Source organism: Lygodium microphyllum, chromosome 3 (assembly GCF_053477565.2).
Source record: "Lygodium microphyllum isolate KBCC chromosome 3, Lygodium_microphyllum_v1.1.10, whole genome shotgun sequence".
Classification (NCBI taxonomy): domain Eukaryota; kingdom Viridiplantae; phylum Streptophyta; class Polypodiopsida; order Schizaeales; family Lygodiaceae; genus Lygodium; species Lygodium microphyllum.
The window spans coordinates 150,698,912-150,724,092 of NC_141137.1; the positions used below are offsets into that span (position 1 = coordinate 150,698,912).

The following is a 25,181-nucleotide window of genomic DNA, read 5'->3' on the forward strand; positions in this document are numbered from 1 at the left end:
AGCATAAGGAGGTTCAATCTTTTTACATGACGCACTACCATAGTCCCCCTTTATAGTAGTGCAGCCCAAAACCCTTGAATTCTCGGGCATTAGGAGGCACAGGATAATCACGCAGTTGATCTCTGTTTCAATGATGGTTAACACACAATAAGAAATTGGATAACTCGTTCATTATCCTTGCTTCGAATTCGAGCATAGGAAGAACCATCATCAAGAGCTTTTGTTTCCAAGTGGGCTTCAGAAATGTAAGGTTGCCCAAGAATGATAGGGTAACTACAAGAGTCTTGAACAAAAAAGTGAAAATTGTCTTTTATGTCTCCAATAGTTACCTGCACATTAGGACATGCAGCATATAACTCTCTAGAAGTGTTGTTTGCAGCTCTCATATTCGCCAACTTGGATCAACATCTATGGGCCATCCGCCACTTTCATAAAGACTCCTTGCCATGACGTTTATCTCCGAGCCATGGTCTAAGAGTGCAATACATGGTGTTTCTTTTTCTCCAATTTTGACGATTGTCTCCGTTGTTGCTCTTGCCCAATGCGTACGAGAGTAGTGACTCCTTGGAATGAACTGAGCCTCTTCTTCCTCATGCATGTGCTGTAGACATCCTTCTTTTTGAGAGGTGGGCTGCCCAACTGGTTTGGACTAGCCGACCATTACATTTTCAGCTTTCACTTCTTTAATTTTTGCATTCATATTTTCTTTATCTTCAGCTTCAATTGCTGCAATTAATTCTTTAATTGCTTCAAGTTGAATTCCTTGCGAAGTCAGCTTCTCTTCATCCTACACAAAAACTCGAAGAACTTGCAAAAAAGCATGCACTGTTTCTTCAGCTTCATCACCAACATATTATCTTTTCCTTTTGATTACATTAATAATTACATCATGGAATTCACGTTTGGCAATTCCAAGAATTTTGCCTAAGGTGAATTCAATTTTGCTTCCTAGAATTCGTTCTTCTAGAACTCGTTTGAGATCGGTTGCAGATTCTATGCCAGACTATGTCAGACTGCAATTTGTAGCCTGGCTACTTGCCTTTCTTCTTTCCTTTGGTCTTCTTTGTTTGTGGCACATCTTCCATCTCTTGATCTGGGGTTATATTTTCAGCAATCTTTGGTTGTTCATGTGTTCTTCTAATTACCCGTTTTGGAGGGCCAGAAGAGGAATGCCCTGGTTCATCTTCTATTCTTCTCTTTTCTTCAATCAAGACTTCTTTATGATTGACGTTAGCCAAATGTGCAAAGGCAAAAAAAGAATCTACTAGTTATTTCCAACCAGTTATTCCTCGAATATACTGACTGGCGTTAGCCAAATCTTCTTTGGTTGCTTTACCACGTTCCATTTGATCTAGTGCCTGCATTCATACTTTAAATTGCACATTAGCTTTACATGCTTTCAAACTTGATTTAATTGGCTCAATTTGCAGCCCATAGGTAGCTGCATAGGCATTCTTTACAACTAAATCTTCTAATCTTTTCTTCATTCCACCATTGCCAAAATTTGCCTCCAGTGGAAGACTAGTTTCAGCCGCATGAATTTTTCTATCTTTCCAAAAGACAAGCTTCTGTGCTTCAGCCTCACGGAAGGCAGAACACTCCCTCTTGTCATGTTGTTGGCTGTCACACCAAATACAGCGCCTCTTAAAGCCTTCTCTCATGGGTCTTTGAGTTGATGCTCGTCCTCGCTCTTCGACTTTGACATCTAGCTTCTCTACTTTGGAACTAATTTCTGTAAGATTCAGATGAAGATCACACATGCTTTTAATGAGTTCATCCATTACATCATTTTTAGAAGGAAGAGAAGAAGGAAGAGTTGGTTGATTAGTCAAAGCAATATTTTGAAGATGGAACAAGCTCCATCAATGGAGTTGTTGAAGTTGAAGTAGAGCCCAATCTTAGTCGCATCTTCTCTCTTCGAGCAATCATGTTAATTGCATCAATAACGTCTATCCATGCAGTCTTGACTCCTGATTCGGAGGTAGCATCTTCTAGGAGATCACCAAGCTTGTCTTGCAGAATGGGATGTGCAGCCTTAAGAAATAATTCAATCTTCTGACCTTCCATACTTTGTTGGTCTTCAGCATCAAGTTGTCCAAATTTAATTTCAAACTCATGGTATAGAGCTATTGTAACTAAATCTTTGTTGGGTTTTTCAACCCATTCACTGAAACTTTTCTTCGTCATTAGGCCACAGTCTTCTAAGAAGAATTCTTCGCGTAGGGCTTTTTTGAATGCAGCCCAATCCACATCTTGTTGAAAAAGACCATGGATTCTTTCTTGAAGTCCATGCTTGGCTAGTCTGGCAAAATAACGGCTCCATGCATGTTGTGGTACACCAAAGAAGAGAATTTTTTCAACATATAAGTGAATAAAAACATAGACATTTTGACGATTAAATTGTTTTAATTCACGCCCAACTTTCTTTAGGGCCTTGATAGTTGTGGAATCAATCTTCTCTTCGTCTTGCCTTTGTTTTTATTGTTGTAACATTTGGATTTGTTGTTGTTGAGTCTGCTGCAGTATATGCACACCAATTGTTGTAGAGTATCTATTGAAGAATCCCCCATCTTGGAGTTCTCTTACACCGACCTTCACATTAGATTCATCAATGTCACAGCGCGTCGGGTTGAAGGTCACTATAGGGATTAAGAGAAGGGTTGAAGTTTTCAGCCAAGTTCTTGAAGATAAGAGACAGGAGGGTGTAGGTAGATTCAAGGAGAGGAGTAAACAAAAGAGAAGGGGTTCGAAGCGATTGAATTCAGTTTCTTTCAGCATTATGAGAAAATATAACTCTAATAAACAAAAACGTGTATAAAATAATACCTTCTTCTATGCTGCTCAGATTGCCAATTTGATGCTTCCAATGGCTCCGAAAGGGGGGTTAAATACCAAGACACCTAGCCAGAATCCTACCAGATCACTCCTTCATCTCCCACTTTCGGAGTGTTGTTCACTGCCTGAAAACAGTGCTTGTGCATCGTGCGATTTCGCTAATCTATTTTTTTTTCATAAAATCCTCTCAAATTGGCTGAAAGCTACATATTTTCTTTTACATGTCCTCCTAATCTGGAAGTTATCTATAGTTTTATGGATTTTTACAAGAGATAATATCTAGAATATCAAAAATTGACTAAAAACTTGTCCAAAAAAATCTAATATTTTAAACCATGGACACTAATACTAATGCCTAAAGTGGCATTGGCTCTCTAAATCTAAAAGGAAGCCAGACTCTAGATTTTTTTTACACGGTGTGCGCATAGCGACACGACAGTGCGTACAATCTATCCTTAAGTGCAATGAGACCGTGTCTCTCTGCATATCGAGTATCCAAACTTCTGGGATCGTGGTTTCTGATGGAATGTTGCAAATAAAATAGAATAGCATTGTTAGAAATACGATTATTAGTACAAGTGACATTCTAAATAACAAAGTAAGAAGAACCAAAAGAAAACTTACAAAGTCCTCCAAATAAGTCCTATGGCCGCCACTCCCCGTATGATGCGTGACCCCTACCTTCAATTGTGCCCTCATTATTGCCTCCCACTACTGTCGCCATCGTCCTGAAGAATCTATTGCCTCCTCCTTGAATCTTCACCAATCCTCTATATCTAGCCACTCGGGCTTGAGGCGCCACTCTTGATTGCCTTACATGCATCTGATCATCTATGTTACATGTATACATGCATACACTCCATCATCCACCCAGTGGAAAACCTCTCTATCATAGGTACCGAAAACTCCTCATCATGCAATGATGCCACTACATAGTCCTTGCTCCCCTTTGGTATTTTCTTTCAATGGTCTAGAACATTGTGTCTAAATACTTGATGGCACAACTCTCTCATGTGAGACATTACCCTCCTCCCCTTATCATTTATGATCACAGCACCTGTCTTGTCATCCATGAGGCATCCATACCCTACTAGGTTATGTCTAAGGTGTGTCCTCTCCCACCTATGATGACCATGCTCCTAGGCATAACCAGGAGACCCCTATACATCTGGCGTACCTTCCAGGGTAGTATCGCTTGGAGTAGGTCGGTACCTCCACATCACCCACTTGAGCCACCCTCTCTAGAATCGATATGAGAGCGAGGAGTGGGAATCCTCATTGGAATCGATCCTAGGCTCATAGCATCCACATCTTCGTAGCAACCCGCATAAACACTCCCTCCATCTAGAGCCAATCTAGAGTATCAACGTCGTCAACTGGAAATCAAAGCATTGGAGCATACTGAAGTCAACCTCATAGAATGGCCTGATGATATCCATGACAACTCTTGGTCCACCATATCTCTAAATCGGTCCATCTAATTTAGAGACATACTATGTGTGAATATCTCCTGCAACTCCTCATTGCTCATCCCTCGACTCATGCTGCTCTCTAGGTATCATCAAAGATAACATACATAGACAAAAAATAATGTTAGCATAATCAATATAAGGATTTAGATAAAGCACGACAATATAACTCTAAAAAAAGGATACTCATTAAAATGCATATACTAAAGTATCCTTAAAAGTGAATCATCAACGAATTGAGCAAGTGGATGCAAATATGACCGAACCTATGGCCCCATGTCAATCTCTTGACACAAATCGGCATACACTGGAAGGTCTATAGATAGGTCACCATAAAAAGAGGATTCCACTTCATTCTCAAAAAATTCGTGGTCACTTCTCTCTTCATCTACGTTACACGTGCATGTCTCCTCTACACACTCCAAGCCCTGTTTGCTCTCTACCTTGTGCAATATCGATCCCTTCACCTATATACTCTTCTCGTATACAGTGTGGAAACATTTCTTTCATCATATACTCGCATACTCTGAGGACTTGACAGCACAACATATCACCATCGAGGTTGTCGAGGATTTGGATAGAAGATTATCTATGTAATATCATATATAAGAGTGAATCAACATTTGTGATTGTTTCGTGTCATGAAAAATTTTGAAAAATAGGTCATGCACCTGTTCACAATGACTCGGCAAGATAAACGTATCATGCAAATCTATCCATCTTTTCTCGAAATCCATTGAGATAATACTTTGCAAGTTTCCAAAATACTCCATCTCATCTACTACAGTATTTGAATCCATGGCCCGCAGTCGTCTCTCTTGCTCGAACTTTGCCATGACACCAAAATCCATTGTGGAGTGTATTTCGTCAATACGCTCAACATAGAAATTTCACCCGCGTGACCATGCTGCACTATAGATTTTATACTATACATTGAAACGGTTAGATTAGTATTGCGCATAAAATTTAGATATGATAGCAAATAAAGCATGTGGTCAACTTTGAACTATATCCCCTCGAGAATTACCACTTCTTAGTACAGATCTCTATCCCTTCACGAGAAGCTACAATTAAAGCTCCATGTAACCGCCGCATAGAGATAAACTGCAACATCTTCTCTATGCCCTCAGGATATTGAATCAATCGATAGTATGTACTATGTAAAAATTCTAATCATGCCTCCTCTCGATCTCTTTTGGCTTGCTCGTACTACCTAGCAAGCCACTTTTCCATGGATGCATAATGCAACATACAAAAACTATTCACTTTCTCCTCCATGGCAACATCCATCCTTTTTTCTACTCCATTTTCAACCACCACATCTCCGGTCAGAGTCTATCATCATCCTTCAATGACCATAGCATACTGTTGTATGACTCCACCGTCGTCGATATCCACTCTGAAATATACATTAATACCTCCGACACTAGCTAACCTTCAGCCATGCCATCGCCAAGCTCATTGTCGCACCAAGCCATTCAAGGTTTTCATGAAGTGCTCCAAGAAGAACATCCATCGTGTATGGACAGGTCTTGCAATCTCCACTTCATCTACAAGATGTACCAAGAAGTGAGTTTGTATCGTGAGCATGCTCATGGGTAGGTACTTCTCAAAGAGACAAACCATCTCCACGGCTCCCAACCTTGCAGATTCAATAGAGGATGTCTTAATCTCCTTCTGTGAGATCCATTACACTAAATTCTACAACATGTAAATTGCCTAGTGTATTTCTAGAGTGAGGCACCCCGCAATCACGATTAGTAGTACAAATTGTTAGGAATGAAGAAGCTTCACAGACATCGAGTAGATACTAAATAGTGAAATATTGAGGCTACTTGCAATCAAGAACAAGTTAAACCTAACATATCTTATGCCAATCATGGGATTTCATCCCTAATAGCTAGTCATCTTTTGAGAAAACAATTATATGAATTTTTCTGTCTACTAGAAGAAAGCAGTTCTTTCACATGATTGGGACTTAATTTAGTTTTCTTAAACCAATGGATTAGTTGTCCTTCTTGTAAGATTACCCATATCCATCACAAAGAAGTCTATTAGATGCATATAATTGGATCTTTAGCCTAGTGCCACGTGCCCATACCAAAGTGCACTTGTTGATGATGCTATTGTAAAGGAAAATTTTGTAATTAGAATGCTAATCAATTGCAAAGAGACAACTAATAAGAGGGCCAAACCATGGTAGCATTTGTGATCATCATTAGAAGGATAGTGTTGTTTAAGAAGAATGTGCAATGTCTTTTTTTCCTTCTTTTGATATGTTCTTTCAAGGCCTATAGAGAGTATTAAGCTAGCACTTGTGGAGGGATTGAAGTGCACTTAATGGGGACACGTGATCAAAGATCTTCAATTGCAAGTTGACATATGGCTAGTCCATGTGTTACTTCTTGATTTCTAGCCAAGGTTGGCATTTGGGACAAATCCTCATAGTGAAAATGAGTTTGGCCTTTCACATCACTTGGTTCTTGACCCTAGATACCAAGTAGTGTCTTTTCGAGTTTATCTCATTGTCTTCAACACTTCAGACCACTTGGTTCTTGACCCAAGATACCAAGTAGTGCCCTTTCGAGTCTATCTCATTTTCTCTAGCAGTGCCATCAAACCTTAAGGTTAGTCCAACTATTGAGAATATTGTTTGTCCCATGGATCTAATTTTTATATATATCCATTTGAATATTCTATAATCACATGGGAGTTATATAAAAGAAGTATGAAAACGCATCTAAAAAATCTTGACTATGAAAGTAATGTAACAAGAACTCAATATTACAAAAAAAACCTGGACTTGTTAGCAATGATGGAATGTAACTATCCCTTTTTCTTTGTCCTTTTTCTCTATGGTTAACTTGCTAGCTTGATTGGTACCTCCAACTTCCATGGTTCCATTCCTCTCCTTTGCCTTGGTACCACAATGTTTTGACTATGGTTAAGAAGGAAGGAAAAGATGCTACTAAGGATGATGATGAAGAAAGAAACCACTAATCTTCCCCCCCCCCCCCCTCCCTCCCTCCCTCCCTCCCTCCCTCCCTCCCTCTCTCCCTCTCTCTCTCTCTCTCTCTCTCTCTCTCTCTCTCTCTCTCTACACACACACACACACACACACACACACACATAGCCATATACAGGAGTATATGTATGTGTGTTAGTAATATAAATATGTGCATGTATGTACACACGCATGCATGTGTACACAAATGCATCTATATATTCTTTTTGTTCTTCCTTACTTTCAGACACTCTCACTAATCATGGGCCATGGGTTTTGGGAGGGAGATTCAGTATGTGTAAACCCATACTATCACATGCATTAAAGGAATAATTTAAAACCCATTATCTATAAATTTATCATGAATTGAACACATACTTTTCTAGCTAACCTATGGATATACCTATTTAATCACACCCTTACATATGTAACAAGGCCTTGAAAAAGGGGTTTCAAAAATCCCTTATGTTGAGTCTAGATGATAGACTTACATATTTATGAGAGGTCCATCCCCATGATGGAAGGGGGCTATACTCTTTTTGTTCTTCCTCACTTTCAGACAATCTCTCACTAATCATGGGCCATAGGTTTTGGGAGGGAAATTTAGTATGCGTAAACCCATACTATCACATGCATTAAAGGACTAATTAAAAAACCCGTTACCTATAAATTTATCATGAATTGAACACATTTTTTTCTAGTCAACCTATGGATATACCCATTTAATCACACCCTTATATGTATGTAACAAGGTCTTGAAAAAGGGGTTTCAAAAATCCCTTGTGTTGAGTCTAGATGATAGACTTACATATTTATGAGAGGTCCCGTCATCCCCACGACGGAAGGGGGTTTGAGTATCGCATAACAATGTGTGAGGGAAGGGGAGTGAGGTGGCATTGAGAGATTGAGGGTGGGTAGGGGATGAGCTAACAAGAGGGGTAAAGGGGTCGGTGTGCATGGGGGAGGAGGAGGGGGAGGACTATGTGGCAAGGTGGGCAAGGGATTGGACAACAAGGGAGAGGGGAGGGAGGGCATGACAAGGGAAGAAACATGGAGGTTTAAGGGGAAAGGGGATATTGAGGGGTTATTGGCAAGGTGTGCAATGCAAAGAGGGTTGAGGGAAAGCACATGAGGGAGAGAGAAGTATCACAATTAGGAGGGAGATGGAGGGAAATCGACCATCAATGGCCCCTTTTTTTCTTCTTCTAATTATTTTTCATTCTCTTTTCTTTTTCTCCAAAAGGGAGGGAGGGTTTTGTAAGAGGGGTAGGAGACATTTTGTAACATCTAAAAAGATAAAGGGGATTTAGATGGATCTTAGCAACTTTATTTTGATAAAGTCACTCATTACTTACAAGTATCACATAATATTAAAAGAAATTGCAATGATACATAAGCCAAACAACTAAAATTGAAAATGCATGGCTTTTTGAGAAATATTTAAAAGATTGATACAAAATTCAATTGATTATATATGCATAGAATTGAAGGAAAATGGAAATGAAAAAGTGTTGACCTTAATGCCTCAAAAGGAGATTTCTTTTTTGTCACTATTATCCACAAAAGTCATTAGGATTTAGAATGTCTTGTCAAGACCTTTGGCTCTACAAATTTAACTACACTTTTCAATTGACCACTTGTGTCATTTCTTATTGATGCATAGAGGATCTATCAAATTGGTTGTGAGCACTTGGGAACCAATATTAGGCAATTTCCTTGATAATATCATTGTGATGCAAGAAGAGTTCTAAGCACCCACCTTAGTGAAGTATATTGTCATTTATTGAGGATATGTTTTGGTTGGTTGTGTGGTGGACTAAGCGTGTTTCTTTGGTCACCACTGGTGGAGATGATTTTTTCTAGTGGACTTAGCTTGTTTCTTTGGTCACTATTGGAGGTGAGTTTTTTCCTTGGATTGCAATGTGGATTCATTGTCGCTCACTAGTGCTAGCTTTTTCTCTCAAGTCTCTAGAAATTCTAAAGTAAAGTTTCTTTCTCCTAGATAGGATTATGTGGTGGGTTAGACTTAGGAGTTTGGGTTTTCTCTCAACCAACTCTCCTATGTTGAAAGCAGAGATTACCTTGGTCCAAATATTTACCAAGTGAATGTAGTTCTTGAGGTAGTTGACATTACATTCCACTTGCTATAAGAAGTGTTGGCCTAGAAAAATCTCCTATCCTACATCTTCTCTATTAGAAGATGGTGGGATGCTCTCTATTTCAATCATCAACATAAGTTGGGACTTGCCTAACAATAAGTAGGGTTTATCACAATATGGAAAAAAAAAATGTGTTGGTTAGCATGAGAGGTGGCTAGCCTAATTGGACCCAAAATGGATAGGGAAGGTATTGAAGTCATATCCCCATCATCTATGAGCGTGTCAAATTTGACTTTCATTGTAGCAACTAGCTTGACACTAAGGTAGGTAGGAGGGATACTTGGATCCTCATCCACATCAAGATTGTTTCTAACCAATATCCTAGCATTGAAGTTATGTGGTTTTGATGAGTGCACATGACTTTAGCGGATTGGTTCTATCATTGTATTGAGATTAGCTAGAGTGCTTATTGGTGCTACCGATTGCTTGTGTTTGTGATGAACCAAGAGGTAGTATTTCTTAATGCATTGTCCATTGAAATATCCAATTTTATCTGCATTCAAGGTCTCTAGTTCCATATTTCCAAGTTGGTTGTTTGCACAAATGTGGTAGGGCCCTAAGCCCCTAAGCTTCATCTTTCATTTGTGTTCCTTAAGCAAATACATGAGGATTAATTCTTGCATCAAATGTTATTTGTTGCATATGGAACTAGGACTTTTGACAAGCCTTCTCAAAAGTCAGTGAATGGCTAGCAAAAAGTCTAGTTTTTGTGAGATTCTTCAATTCGATGAGATTATCGATCTAGAAATTGTTTCCTTCCTAATTGTGCATAGACTAAGGATCTAGAACTTAATAAGAATTTTAGCATCAATGCCATAGGTTATTTTGAATTGTGTTTGAAATGTGGTTGTTTTAAGTTGTTCTAGATGCCTAGAGTCTTAGAGAGCTACTATATGTAAACCCTCTATATTGTGTGCATTCAAGGCCTATTTAAAGTTACCCTTATCTGTGAATTTCTAAGAAATAAAGCATGCCCCTTTTCTATTCAATCTGTAAATGACACCTTTATCTCGTACCCTTCTATATGTAAAAACTTTATAAATATGATATTTTTAAAGTCTCTTCTTTCGAGCCCACATAATAAGCTTTACATATTTGTGAACGATTCCACTGAGCCTCGAGTGCAATCATCCCAATTTGTTCACAATTCGAGAATTGTCTTTATCAAGTTGATGATTAGAGTCTTGTCTATTGACTTTGCTTACCTATTTGCTTGTGGATACTAGGAATTGATTTCTTATGGATACCCATGAAAGTGGAGAACACGTGTTCTCCAACTTTGTTCAAAAATAGATCCCTTGGTCATTGAAAATTTCAATGGGATACCAAAACCTTGCTATAACATGATTCCACAAGAATTTGACCATCGTTCTTTCATCATTTTATGTGTAGCTCTAGCCTTAATCCATTTTGTCATATGATTTGTTACAACTATGATATATGGAGCCTAAGAGTATTGTGTTGTAGGGATGATTGGACCTATGAAGTCAATTCTCTATTTTTGAAGGGCCAATAGGTGAATACAATTGTGAGCTCCACTTTTCTTTCTTTATAGACACTTGGGTGATTTGGCACTCATTGAAATTTTTAACAAAATGAGTGGCATCTTTGAAGAGGATTGGCCACCATAGTTGTGATTGTGACACTTCAAGCCATGGTTCTCACATTAAAATGGCCTCTCCCATATTCCTCCATGTGCCTATTGTACCACATTTTCCAACTCATGCTCATAAACACATCTCCTTAGTAGACCATCCTATCATAGCCTATACAATTTCCCTACAATCCATTGGTAAGTCTAGTCTTGAAAATGAGGCCTATAAGTTTAGATTTCCTTGTAATTAATTGGTAAGGTCTAGTCTTGAGAATGAGGCTGATGACTCATCTCCTCAGTAGATCATCCTATCCCAACCTAGAAACTTTTCTGTATCAATTGGTAAGGTCTAATCTTGAGAATGAGGTGTATGCTAGATCTCCTTCCCAACCTATATAACTTTTCTACAATCAATCGATAAGGTCTAGTCTTGAGAATGAGGTATATGAGTCTAGATTTCCTTCCCAACCTATATAATTTTTCTACAATGAATTGCTAGGGACTAGTCTTGATAGTGAGGGGTACCAGTCTAGATTTCTCTATTGGGTGCTCAGGAAGTCCATGCTCCAATATCTACACAATGTCATCCACCCAATAGGTTGTTAGATTGATTTTAAAAAGCTTTGCTTCTTATAACATGAACAAGGGGGAATCCAAAAGGTTATCATCAATTCCAATAGCCACCTCTCCATTTGCTACATGGGACATGTGATCTACGAACATAGTGTTGCTTTCCCTTCCTCATGATCACATTGAAATTGAATTGCAACAACAGAAGTAAGTTTATCCATCAAGTACAACACGACTTGATGGTCCACACTCAATTTTCGTGAGTTTCTTACTAGTGAAATTCGTTTGGAATAGCCATATTGTGAACCATGGTAAGCAAAGTACTACTCCAATTGCAATCTCTGATGTATCAATATGTAGATGGAAGGTTACTTTCTAGCCCGAGGCTTGTCAGTTAGATGTAGTGGTGTTTTCGCACTCCTCCATACATTCATAGTTCACTAAGAGCCTATACAAGAATCTAGCCATGGCGGCATAGTTCAACATAGGACATATGTAGTAACCAATGTGGCCAAGAAAGCATTGAACACCCTTGGGATTAGTAGGTGGAAGCAATTCCAAATGACTAAAATTTTGGCTACATTTGTGGATATATCATTTTTTATACTACATGACCCAAAATAACTCTATGCTTCACCTAATACTAACACTTGAGGGGATTTAAACAAAGCTAGTATTGCCTACACCAATCAAAGAACACTCAATTTAGGTAAAACCCATCGAGAAAGCCATATGCACCCTTGCTTGGCACTTGTTCAATCATGTGCTCCATGTATAGCAATGGATAATGGTCTTTCTTGGTGGCCACATTCATATTCTTATAGTTGATACATACTCAAATTTTTAAGTTCTTGAGCATCAATACTATCAATGATACCCAATCCATATGCTCTATCTCGTAGATAAAACCCACCTTGAGAAGCTTTTGTAATTCTTCTAGAACAAGATGTGTATCAAGAATTTCTTAAGTGAGGTTTTTTGCTTTGTGGGGCTTAGCATTGGGGTTCGTTGTGATATTGTGCACATTACCACATGTAGAGGTACGCTCCTAATGTCAATGTACATCTAACCAAACATGTCTTGTATCGTGGAGTTTATGAGAGTAACAGATGGCCTATGGATGTAGAGCATGGGTGGCGTATGAGAGCTGCCAATAACACTGCAGGTGATTTGTATGCTGCCTGTCCTAGTGTCAGGGTTTCTATTGGTGATGTAGAGGAGGATTCTCATTTCTTTGTGATTTGTGTAACTTGCTCCATTTCCACTCATGTTGAATAGATTAGCCTCATTAATGACATGACTAGGTCATTGTGGTTATTGAATAGCGATTTGTGTAACTTGCTCCATTTCCACTCATGTTGAATAGATTAGCCTCAAGGTTGTCTTGAGAGACCATCACATCGAGCAAGTATTTTGTGAATTTTAAGGTGATCAATAGGGACATTGAGACCTATAGCCCTAGTTAAAGATGGTTAAGGCTTCATGACGAGGATCAATAATGTAAGTCTACTCTTGCTAGGCCCAACCATCTATATAATGAGTTCTCCACTCCATTTGACTCATTCGTTCATAGGCTTCTTTATATTCTCTCCTTGGTGAATGGAAAGTAGAGAGTGGTGAGAACATGCTCCAATCATGCTCATCTTCAAGGCAAGGGATATAGTTTTTGATGAGTCTTGTCATAGGTACATAGTTTGTGTCTATCTAAAGCATGTTAGAGATGGTATCTAGAACAAATGTGATCTTCTAGCTTTTGGATCAAATAATCAATAAAGATGGATAAATTGCAAAGGAGGTGATACAAGCCCTAAGAGAGTTGAGTAGGCTCTGCTAAGAGGCAACTCTACGTTCAAGACAATAGTACTAGGAGGGCTTTATGACAAGACTTATTGGCCATTCAATGGTTGCTTTAAGACTCCCCTAAAGCCAAGAGTTATGGGTGTGAGCTACCTTATCAAGCCAAATGATAAGAGGGCACAATACTCTCTACATCTCATGTATATTTTGAGCACAAAAATACGACTTTATGCTAAATTGCAACCATGCAACACTTTGAGGGACTAGATTAGTGACCTCCATGATCAATATGAGAGAGTTAGCTCTTACCTTGAGAAGGTGATGGGGCTAACCATTAACTTCAAAATACAAGTTTTTTAAAAGTCTATTGATTTTCATTCATATCTAAACAACACTCGTTGGAGACTCTACTTGGGTTTCACATGGATGTGTAGGGACACCACCATATACCTTGGGTTTCAAGTGGGTCTCGATAGCACCACCACCTAATGGTTTGTTCTGTGTTAGATTCTACTTGGTGTAAGCTAACCTATAAGAGCATCACTAGCCCCTCCTTAGTGGACTAAGCTCTAGTCGTCAATGAGGCCTTGTCAACGACAACTTGGTACATAGCAAATTGTTGCTGGTATTCTCTTTATGAAGTGTTGCTTAGTGACAGACTATTGAGCATTTGTACTTCATTGTATTTTCTTTTGAATAATATAATTAGCCACAGCTTGTTTCACCAAAACAAAGAAAAGATGCAAGTCCTTGCTCCTTGATTGATGTGCCACATATTACATCACATTGTACTCATTGGATGGAGCCAGTGATAGATTGCTCATTACGCATCATGATTGCACACTCAGAGCATGCTGGACAAGACTAGATACAGGATGCAGTAATCAATTCTTACACGATACTTCAGATGTGGACTAATGATAATTGCTGTCTCCATCCAATTTGGCCCCTAGTGGTCGTCAATACATATCTGCCTCTCTTTCTGTGACAATGCTCCATTCCATTAGCAAGGCGCGCATCCTCATTTCATTGATTGTCGACGAAAATGACCTTGGAATAGTCCTAGTCGTTATTGAGAGGAATTGAATTAATAGCTTATATCATCAAACATTTTAACAGAAACTATTTCCCAAGATCGCTTGTCTGCCGACAGTACCAATAAACATACCAGCTCACATTCTAACATTTATGTATCATCAAAAGTTAATATCCTTTTTTGTTAAAACAATATAACAATTCGTTATCAACATAGTGTCAAGTGCATGACCTTGGGATGGTGCAAAATTTAACGAGAGATGGGAGAATTGCAGACGATATTGACCAGAATTGGAGCTATAACTTCTGCAACAAAATGACGTGTACACAAAAATTATCTGCAGACACTACCAATAGAACTATCTGAGGAAACCCTCTAGCTCTTTGAGTGGTTGTATAAGGTTCCTGTATCACACTCCCAGTGTTTGTTATCTCTCTGTCTTTTGCCATACATGTTCTCCCATATTAAGCACAGAAAATGCACAGCAGAAAGTGCCACAAGCTTTGATAAGTGCATAGGACATAACTTGGATGCTAGAGTGAGCTTATACCAAGGGCACCAAAGTGGACACAGATGCTGCACCCTTTCAATGCTTCATCATATCCAAGGCTGCCATCCCAGCCAGATCCTACCGAGGAGATTGGGATCTGTTGCCTGATCAATTAAACAGTCAATCTGTTCTTGTACAGATTCACAGAAACTTCCAGTGCGGGCACGTATATTGTAGGCTTTATTCCCCCTAATGATTGTCTCTAGGCTAGGCATGTACGGCTTTCCAGCATGAACTGATGACTGGAGCTCTGCAATTGTGATTTCTGCTGGATTCCACAGGTCCAGTTTACGATGGGCAATGTCTACTTTCAAAGCCACATGTCGTTGTTCATTGCTTGCTTGTGGATCCACACCTTCAGGCATCGATGTTCCTGATTCAATATTTCGCAAAGCCATGGTCTTCATAGCCTCAGTTTTCCAATCTAACAAGGGTTCTTTTACAAACACGCCCATGACAGCTGAAATAACATCTTTACTACTTCGTAATGCGGTCATCACATGTACCATATCATTCCGAAGCAGTCCTAAAGCATCTTGAGGGAGTAGAACATTTGCAAGTTGACGAGTTAATCTAAATGGGATGAGTTCAGGAACTGGCAAGAGGATCACTCCTGTTCCAAAGCTGTATCCGAAATCAATGGGGACAAGTGAACCGCCTTTCATGTCCACCAAAATGTTGGATAAGTGTCTGTCACCTACTCCAGCAATGTACCCACAAACACTTAACACAGCTAGACTGTGTTGATACTGTGAACGCAATGCAATAAAGGATTCTGCACTCGTTGTCAGCTTGAACAAACCGTTTCGAAGAGTGTCCCATGGGATCCCAGAAATCAGCGTGTTCATTTTGTCAGCAATCTCATCAAAATGGACTTTAGAATACATATTTTTATAACAGTCAGCCAGATTCTGTGCTCCACCCCTTTTCTCCAGCCATTCCTGGAATTTTATCCTGACATTAGACATGACCTCCAGGGGGGCAGTCTTGCCAGGTTGTCCAAGTGCAGGTAGCGTACATGCAAGTCCATCTTTGATCACATCATCCAGCGGCTGAGTGTTTTCAACAAATTGAAGCAATCCACATTGCCTTGATACAGGAATGACTGCATAAGTGCGAACACACAGCTTTCTTTGAGAACAGCTCGGATCTCGGCTCAAAATGCTATTCATCACATCAAAGAGTTGCTCTATCCTCTGGTCTAAACGTAAATCCTCACCACCTTTTACAATAAACTTGTACTCATGCTCATCTGACCCCCTCACTTTCAAGACCTTTGGACGTTGTTTAGAGTTCAAAGATATTATCGTCTGATCAAAGCTAACAAGTTTTATATGTGCACCCAGATCAGGTTCTTGAAAACCATGAAAACTTCCAAACATGTGAACTACACTAGAGGCTGCAAGACATTTTGTGCCAACATAAGTATCTTCTTGTGTGGACCATGTATCCCTAGCTTGATCAAAGTCGGCCATCCATTTTGAAAAAGAGTTCAAACTTAGGCTGCCAGTTTGAAGTGTCTTAAGAGCTTTCTGCAAGTTTGCCATTACAGAATTTGTCGCATGTGTAAATTGTTTCTCGTCCATTGAAAGAAGCTTCACACCACCCTGACCTACAGCATCAGTTACCCTCTTTGCATATTCTCGAGCAAACTTGATATTATATTCACCTGACTGGCGATTTCCTTTCATCAGGGAGTCCACATCCAGGCAATCCTCAAACAAAGCATTGAAGACTTCCTTGGCCTTGGTTTGATTACCACTTCCCAAACAATTTTTAATCCATGCCAACCCATCTCGGAGGCGTTGTTCAGGAAATGAGAGATCTTCTAATCCTCTAACCAAGCTCTCCAGAACAGGGCTCTCTAATAATTTTTCTAGATGCTTTGCTCTCTGTAAACCAGCTGGACCAAAATCTTGCTTGCTGACATTATAGGCGAAATATATTGCCTGAGGATACAATCTAGCTATATCCTCCAGAATGCTTATAAAGCCCTCACCTTCATCTTTATCGATGACAGCTAGCATTTGTGGTATCCATGGAATAAAAAGCCACCTAGCAATGTTTTGTGACGCTGTGATGAATTCCTTGCATGTTTCTGTATACTGTCCCACAAGTGTCAGCACCCTTGCAATACCATGATGTGCTTGCACAGAGCTATCTACTTGAAGAGCTGTCATCATGTACTTCACAACCAAACTTGGATATGTGGAAGCAGGGGGTAAATTAGCTCCATCGTCTTTTTGCATTGCCTCCTGAATCTTTACACCCCATTTTGCAGATTCTGCAGATTTCAGAAGCTCGTCACAAAAGAAAGAAAATCTCAGCAATGATTTTGCCATGGTATGGGCTGGAATTTCCACTCCATGATTCTCAACATCTTTGACTGCATGGGAGTATGCATCAAATGCTAATCCCAAGATCTTCAAGCATTTACCAATGGACTCCTCAGTTGCAGAATCTTGCTTGGAAGTCTGCTCGACAAGAAGCCATCCAAGTTGGCCACATGTTCTTCCTTCGAGCAGCTTCAGCCCCCTTTGCCATTCCTTTTGCTGGTGCTGCTTTTGCATAGTGCTCCTTATGTAACTTAAAACCTAGATAACCAAAGACCACGGTAAGCATTTGAGAAGCTCACGAGTGTGAAATCAGTACCAGATAAACTTCCAAGGCACACATAAATTTACAGCCTCTCTTATCAGCTTAATGATGTAAAGGATTACCTGGTGCAACATTTGAAAAGCTTTTTCTGAATCCACTTCATGAATGTAAAACGCTTCAAGACAGCGGAGTTTGACAATGTTTTTGTAGGATGGAAAATCTAACCTCTCCTTTCTTGAATCACGTAATGCCACAAACTGGTTCATATAACCCTAAGACAAGGAAAATGAGAGGGTTACTGTGCAATTATCCAACAGATGATAAATCGAACTGCACAGAACATGTATATGCAACAATTTCTTCACGAATATGAAGGAAAAAGGATGTTTCCTGAAGAAACAAACAAAGAGGTCTTTGCAAGCTCAACATATGTCAGGAGAGGTCCTGCCATTTTTCCCTCGCATGGCAGTGCATATATTGTTGATACCAGTACAATTGCTTCTTTCATTTAATCTGATAGCATTATTATTAGAGAAGCCATTTAATGAGGCAAAGTAGACACTTTGGTGCTCTATGATGTTATGCCACCACACATATTTGCTTTGTAGATCCTCTACACTAAATCTGCAGGAAAGTAAATTGATAATCCTTTATCTTCCTTGTTCAATTTGATAACAAAACCTAACTGCACAACATCATCATTAGAGAAGCCATTTAACATGGCAAAGTAGACAAACTTTGGTGCTCTACAGTGTCAATGCCACCCCGCATATTGGTTTGTAGAACCGCTACACTTAAAGTAAATCTGCAGAAAGCAAATTGATAATCATTTCACATACACCCATGTTGGATAGGATAAGGATTAATTGTATTGAACTAATTTTACCAAAGAAGAGTAAAAATTCTATTAACATCCCCCGGAACAAACTGTCCCAAGGCAAAAAACCAAGTACAAAGCAGCCATGTAAGGGACTTCCATATCAAAATTTATATAACAAGGGAAAGTCTATTAGAAAGCTTGAGTCAATAGCTAGTCAAGAGATCTATAATGCCAGACCATGTGGATCTCGAAGAGGAATAGCCAATCAGGAGGTCTATAATCCCAGACCATATGGGTCTAGAAGAGGAAAAAGGTGCCAAAATCCCATGCCCTAAGAAAAGCATCTCTCCTCTTCCTCATAGTCTCCAAACTGCCCTATATTCTCTCGTCTCCCACGGAGTATGCAAAATCTTTGTCCAAATCCTAGAGTGAATCTGCACCAGATATGTCCAAAAAATCAATAGCCTTGCTACATCTAGCTGTCCATATGTAGCCAGAAATAATGCTAGGTATGAGTTCCTATCTGTCACACGACGTAGCCATGTACACAAAAACACACCAATGTAAAGGTAGCCGACTGCCAAACGTGCAGGGGTACATGTGGGAAAGTGCATTTCGTCTAGCAACTAGAAAACCAGGAAGCACTAGGGGTTCTAGAGGTGTGGCCATACTATACCAGGAAGACCACAAAGGATAGTGCAAGTAATGAAGAGAGATGATGATGCACAATACTTATGGATTAGGATACATGCAAGAAGATTACAGGAAATATTCATTGTAATATGCTATTTTTCTCTTGCAAACTCAACCTATGCCACACGAGATGGATGATTTTCCATTATGAATGTTATGGAGTGTAGTTTGATATTCCTATGTCATTATTTCTGAGGTTTTTCTTCACCTAGAAAATGGTCACGGATGCAATTTATAGATTACAAAATGGGAGGGCATAGGATGAGGATGGGCTAGTGGCATAACATTTCTCACATGCTTGCGACATACTAGCACCCATACTAGCACATATGTTCAATAGAGTTGTATGCGAGGGCTATAGATGAAGTGTCGGATTACATAGACCAAGGTGGAGGAGCCGAAGCCAACCTAGCAAGGGTGTTGATATCGATATTATTGTATACAGATGACATTGTTCTTATTTCGGATTCACCAAAGGGATTGCAACGCCACCTACATGCTTTGCATGTCTTTTGTAGAGACAAAGATCTCACAATAAACCTTGGAAAGACCAAAACCATGGTCTTCAATACTTTAGCAACATGGGTGACTAGATCCAATTACCAATTCACATTTGGAGAAAACATAGTGGAGCATGTGAGGGAATATGTTTATCTCGAAGTCACCTTCATTGACCCATGATTTAGGTTGATAGGGGCATCAAAGGCACATCTGCTACGAGGCTATAAAGCACTAGGGACACTTGAGAGTCAATGTGCTCACATACACTTCTAGCAACCTCACACAAAACTATGGTTGTTTGACTCCCTAGTCACGCCCACACTACTATATGGAGCAAAGGTATGGGGTTATAGCTTGTATCACAAGCGTCTTAAACTACTCATTGATCAAACTGGAACCGAGAGACATTATAATGATAGTTGGGATAGCATGGAAAGGCCATTGATCATGATAATAGCACGTATGATTACCCCACATTCCGTTGTCAAAGAAGAGCTCGATGCAGCATCTATAGTCACGGAGACACTCTTCAAGGCAGTTACCTTTTGGTATAGATTATGGGATCTCCCACATCATAGATACTCCAAATTGGCATAACTTCATGTAGACAACTAGCAACAGAGAGCGAGAAGAACTGTTGGTTTTCACAGATGACTATCTAGATGAGCCCACATGGTTTGGATATTGACGGCCTTCCACCTTTCAACTACAGCCTTGACTACCCTACATTTCCTCTCAGTCAATCAGAGCTAAACCAAGTGATCAGAGCTAATATCTTGAGGATTGACACAATGAGGACATGGATCCACTCACCACTCTATACGATCGAGGATGGAGTTCTACCGGAGTCACTTCTTATGTCCTTCTAATGATGGATTCACTATTCAGCCAATATACATGGGCACCCATCTCTCCCACAGCATATGGGCTGCTATCGGACAGATTTGTACCTCCCCTCATAGGCTATAGATAGAGACAGGGAGATAGACATATACTCCTACAAAGAATAGGACTTGTTAACTTTGTAGCTGAGATTCTAAGACAGAAGAGCATTACATACACATATGTACAGTATACTATGACATACGAGAACAGTACCACTGCGTCTTCTATGATGGTTTTGGACTTCTTCGTCGTATCATGGAGTACGAGGACCAAAGTTGCCTAGGTCTTTTCCTCTTGGAGCTCTAGAGGCGCCACACATCACTACAACGATATACGACACCAACTCACCCAAAGGGACCCACACAGTGAGCAGTGACTGATTTTTTTCACAGATCCGACCATATTGACACTACTAACCTTGCGGAGACTGAACCACCCTACTAGACACCTCCCATTCCATGCTGTGGGAATCACATTGGATAGAATAATTTCACTCCGTCAAGCACGAAGACCCCGTCTACTAGGACCATGTCAAAGAGACTGCACCACAGTCCGCGATCAGAGCCATTATCAGGAACACCAAAGACTCACTACTAAGCATATTAGTAGAGCGGTTAGGAATCGCATCAATGCTGAGATCATGTGCATACCTTGACATCAACTACAAGCTATGATCCCCACTACATTTTTCTATACATAGTTCCGTCACATTTGGGTTTCTTTTTTTGTCTACTGATGGGACAACACTAGACATGGTTTTACTCTAGCATGGTCCCACCATAAAGTTATTTCTTAGCATTATTCCATAGGCCATTACTTATTTTAATGTTATCTTCACCTTATTGATGAGATGACATTAGAGATGGATGTACTTTGGATTTTGTCTCATAGGCCACATTTGCCTTATGTACACACACACACACACACACACACACACACACTCACACGTATATATCTCAAGCCGACACTTCTCTTATTTCTATGATAATTTATGTATGATGTATCCGATCCCATCTATGTCCATGTAACTTATATAATGTAGTGCATATTGCGAATGTGGCATATACCATAGAGGTTTTGGCATGCTACCCTCAAGTAATCATCTTGTATAATCTAATAGCATTGCTCTTTAGACTTTACATACCTATTCTATCATCTTTAGTCCAAAATACCCGATATGATTTTGTACTTTCATACTAATTTCGTACCATACCTTATAAAAAATCTTAAGGTGCGATTTAGTAACATATTTTATCATACCATATGGTATCGTACCTTTTGAACCTAACAACTATGCTCTGAAATAACTAGTTTCTACCTCACATGTACAAGTCACATTAGCACATTTGATTAACTTTTAATCAAATGCAAAGCAAGGCAATGAAATTTCACGTCCTCATGACAGACCATACCCTTGAAATCCTTGCAATTATCCTCAATCGCACTGCAATGTGCCAAACGATCCATTGCCACTGTTGAAAATACATGTTGGCGTTGTAGTCACATGATGTGCACCTATTACTTAACCATGCTCATACCTTCTCCATGTGAAATTCCAATCACTTAAACCAATTACAATCCACATGCATGAATCATAACCATTATCGAAACCATAAGGGCATAGTTTGTAATGTCTCGCTCTCGTTCCGCCCTCACACATTTCAAGGAAACACACCTTGACATTGGCATTCACCTCCGAGGATCGGATTTAGTGGTGTTAGTCAAAATTAGTAGGTGTGTTAGTAAGGTGAATTAGAAGGAGTTAGTTGATTAAGTAAGGTTAGTAAGTTAGTAAGGGTTAACGTTAGTGACATACTATATGGTATATAGTATATTTAAGATTTTTCTGAAGTAATATAATTAGCCACACTTTATTTGCAATATATATATATATATATATATATATATATCAGTCAACACATTGGAAATGCCCCAAATTTGGGAACATTGCAGCCAATGCCATGCCCCAAATCCTTACTAAAAAAGCCTCAAATTTGGGGCAATCCCTGATCTAAAATGCCACAAATTTGGGGACAATGCAGTCTGATTCCAGGGAACGGCTGTTGGAACAGCCCGGAACGGGTTGGAATGGGCAGGAACGGGACTGGGCGTTTCGCTAGTAGACACAATAATTGCCCTTACTATTTCAAAATCCATCTTGATTCCCTCTTTCGAGATAATATGCCCCAAATATTTGACCTCTTGTGCGAAGAATTCACATTTAGTTTTCTTCGCATAAAGCGAATGGGTTCTTAACAATTGAAATACTAACAATAAGTGTTCCAAATGTTCTTCTCTTGATTTACTAAAAGATCAAGATATCATCCAAGAAGACTACTACAAAGCGTCCTAGATAGGGCTGTAACACACTATTCATCAGCTTCATAAATGTAGCTGCATTTGTGAGGCCAAAAGGCATCACCAAAAAATCATAATGCCCGTATCTAGTACGAAATGCAGTCTTAGGAACATCCTGGGCCTTAATTCTTACTTAGTGATAGCCTGATCTTAAGTTAATCTTTGTGAAGAATTTTTCTCCTTGTAATTCATCAAAAAGATCTTCCATTCTGGGCATAGGAAATTTATTCTGCCAATTTTATTGGTGAAAAAAACCATGGATCTATGCGACTTTGTGTTGATTATAGAGCACTTAATAAGATAATGGTTGTATAAACCCCTTATCAAGGTAATCCTTGACTTGTCTTTCGACTTCTTAGTGTTGTGTTTCACTTAGCCTATAAGGTGGTTTAGAAACACGGCATATATCCCTATCTATGTCAATTGGGTGATTTACATCACCCCTATCTGGTGGTGGAAGGCCACTAGGTAAGTCAGATGGAAACACATCTTTAAATTCATCTAACAAACCACTTAATTCATTATTTACATTCAACTCACAAGCATAAGAAAATTGCTGCTTTATATTACAAGAAGTAAAAGTGTCCTGTAGTACAGGGAGGGACCATAACACTATTTCAAGGAAACACATCAAAGGGTTATCAGATACTTCATGTTCACCTTGAATCACAAAATTCTTACCATCCCTTTCAAATTCCAATGTATTATGATGATAACTAAACTTTAAGGATGGTTCCAATCCCCATAGCCACTCCCTCCCTAGAGAGATATCGGCCCTTTCCATATTCATAATTTGGAAATCAAGCTTATCTTTATATCTTTGGATCTCGATTTCCAAATTGGATACCATTGTATCCCATATTTTGTTATCCTAACCTCGCATCATAATAACAATATATTGATGCTCACTCTTTTGTTGGGGTAGTTTCAACTTTTTGGCAAGTGCATAACTTATGAAATTGTGGGTGGCAGAGTCATCAATCATGACTCTGACCTTCTTCCCACTTATCGATCCATGCACTCTAAGTAAATCATATGGCCCGAAGGTAGGTTGCCACATGGAAGTTGACATACAGCACCTGTGTTGTACATTTTTGTGCAAGACCTCTAAATATTTATACCTTTCATGCCCCTTTAATTCCAAGGTTTGCACTACATGGATTTGTTTCTCTTTTCCTTTGCCCTTGTCCTTATCCTTTCCATTATCTTCCCCCTTTTTTCTTTAAGGGCAATTCCAAGCAGCATGGTTAGGGGATAGGCAATTGAAACACAACCTTTCTTTTTTGGCCTTATCAAAGTCATCTTGACTTAGCTTCGGCCGTACATATTGTCTCTTTTCAAAGGGGTGTTTCTTACACTTAAGAAATGGCATTTTCCTTTTGGATTTGCGTGCAAATTTTGAGGCCTCAAATTCCTTAGTCTTGGACTCTATGTCGGTGGGACTAGTGAGTGCACTTGGACGCGTATTATCTTCATTAATTAATGCAAATTTAATTGCCTCTTCAAGCGTCTTAGGTGAACTCCTTTTCACTTCCTTTTTACAGGTCTTTAGTCCCCTTATAAATCCTGGTCTTTTGAAATTCATCTATTCCTTCCAATTTGAGGATTATCTCACGATACTCCTCGAGATATGTCAACAAAGGTCTTCCCTTTTGTCTAACAAAATCCCAATCTTCCCAATTTCTTCCCATTTCATTTTCATGAAGGAATTCTTTCAAAAATACCGATTCAGATTGAGCCCAAGTTTCAGGTATTTTATTTGCCTCCTTTAAAGTTCTCCACCATTTATGTGCCTTTGGCCCCAAGGTTAAACTCGCCTCCAGCGCTTGGAGATGTGGTGGAGTATTCTTTAATTTGTACAAATCCTCCCATTTTCGGAGGAAGTTAAAGATAGTGTCTTTGTTTCTATCTTTTTCCTCCCCATGAAACTGAGGGGGTTTCGTGTCTTTTAACACTAGGCTATCCCTCAACTTTTAGTGGAATTTCCTTGGGTCTCGCATAGTCACACCTACATCTTTCGATGAAGATGGAATATCTAAGGCCCCTGCTTTACCTTTTTCCCTTTCAACCCTTTCTAACAATAAGGCTAATTGGGATTTTATTTCGGTGAGTGCTTGAGTTAGCAACTCCATTTAAACCCCTTGTGCTTGTACACGAGCAGTTAAATCATCAAATTGCTCTCGTATAGCAAAAAATTCTTCCCAGTGTTCTTCTTGCATTTCAATTTCATGGGGATCCACCATAGGGTGGTCCCCGGAAGTAGAGCCTTCCGTTGCCCCCTCTCCCTCTTTCCCCTCCATCTATACACTGGA

The 25,181-nt window shown here is 39.4% G+C and overlaps 1 protein-coding gene across 1 annotated transcript in view; it reads right to left on the reverse strand.

Moving 5' to 3' along the window:
- Positions 1-14,435: 14,435 nt before the first annotated feature.
- The window catches only part of LOC148039041 (uncharacterized), a 183,147-nt gene continuing 172,401 nt past the window's right edge, over positions 14,436-25,181 (reverse strand). The window contains exons 29-30 of the mRNA XM_087674909.1: positions 17,735-17,884; positions 14,436-17,608 (exon numbers count right to left, since the gene is read on the reverse strand). Coding sequence (XP_087531035.1) covers positions 15,062-17,608; positions 17,735-17,884 — 2,697 coding nt within the window. The 3' untranslated portion in view covers positions 14,436-15,061. The remainder of the gene's footprint in view (positions 17,609-17,734; positions 17,885-25,181) is intronic.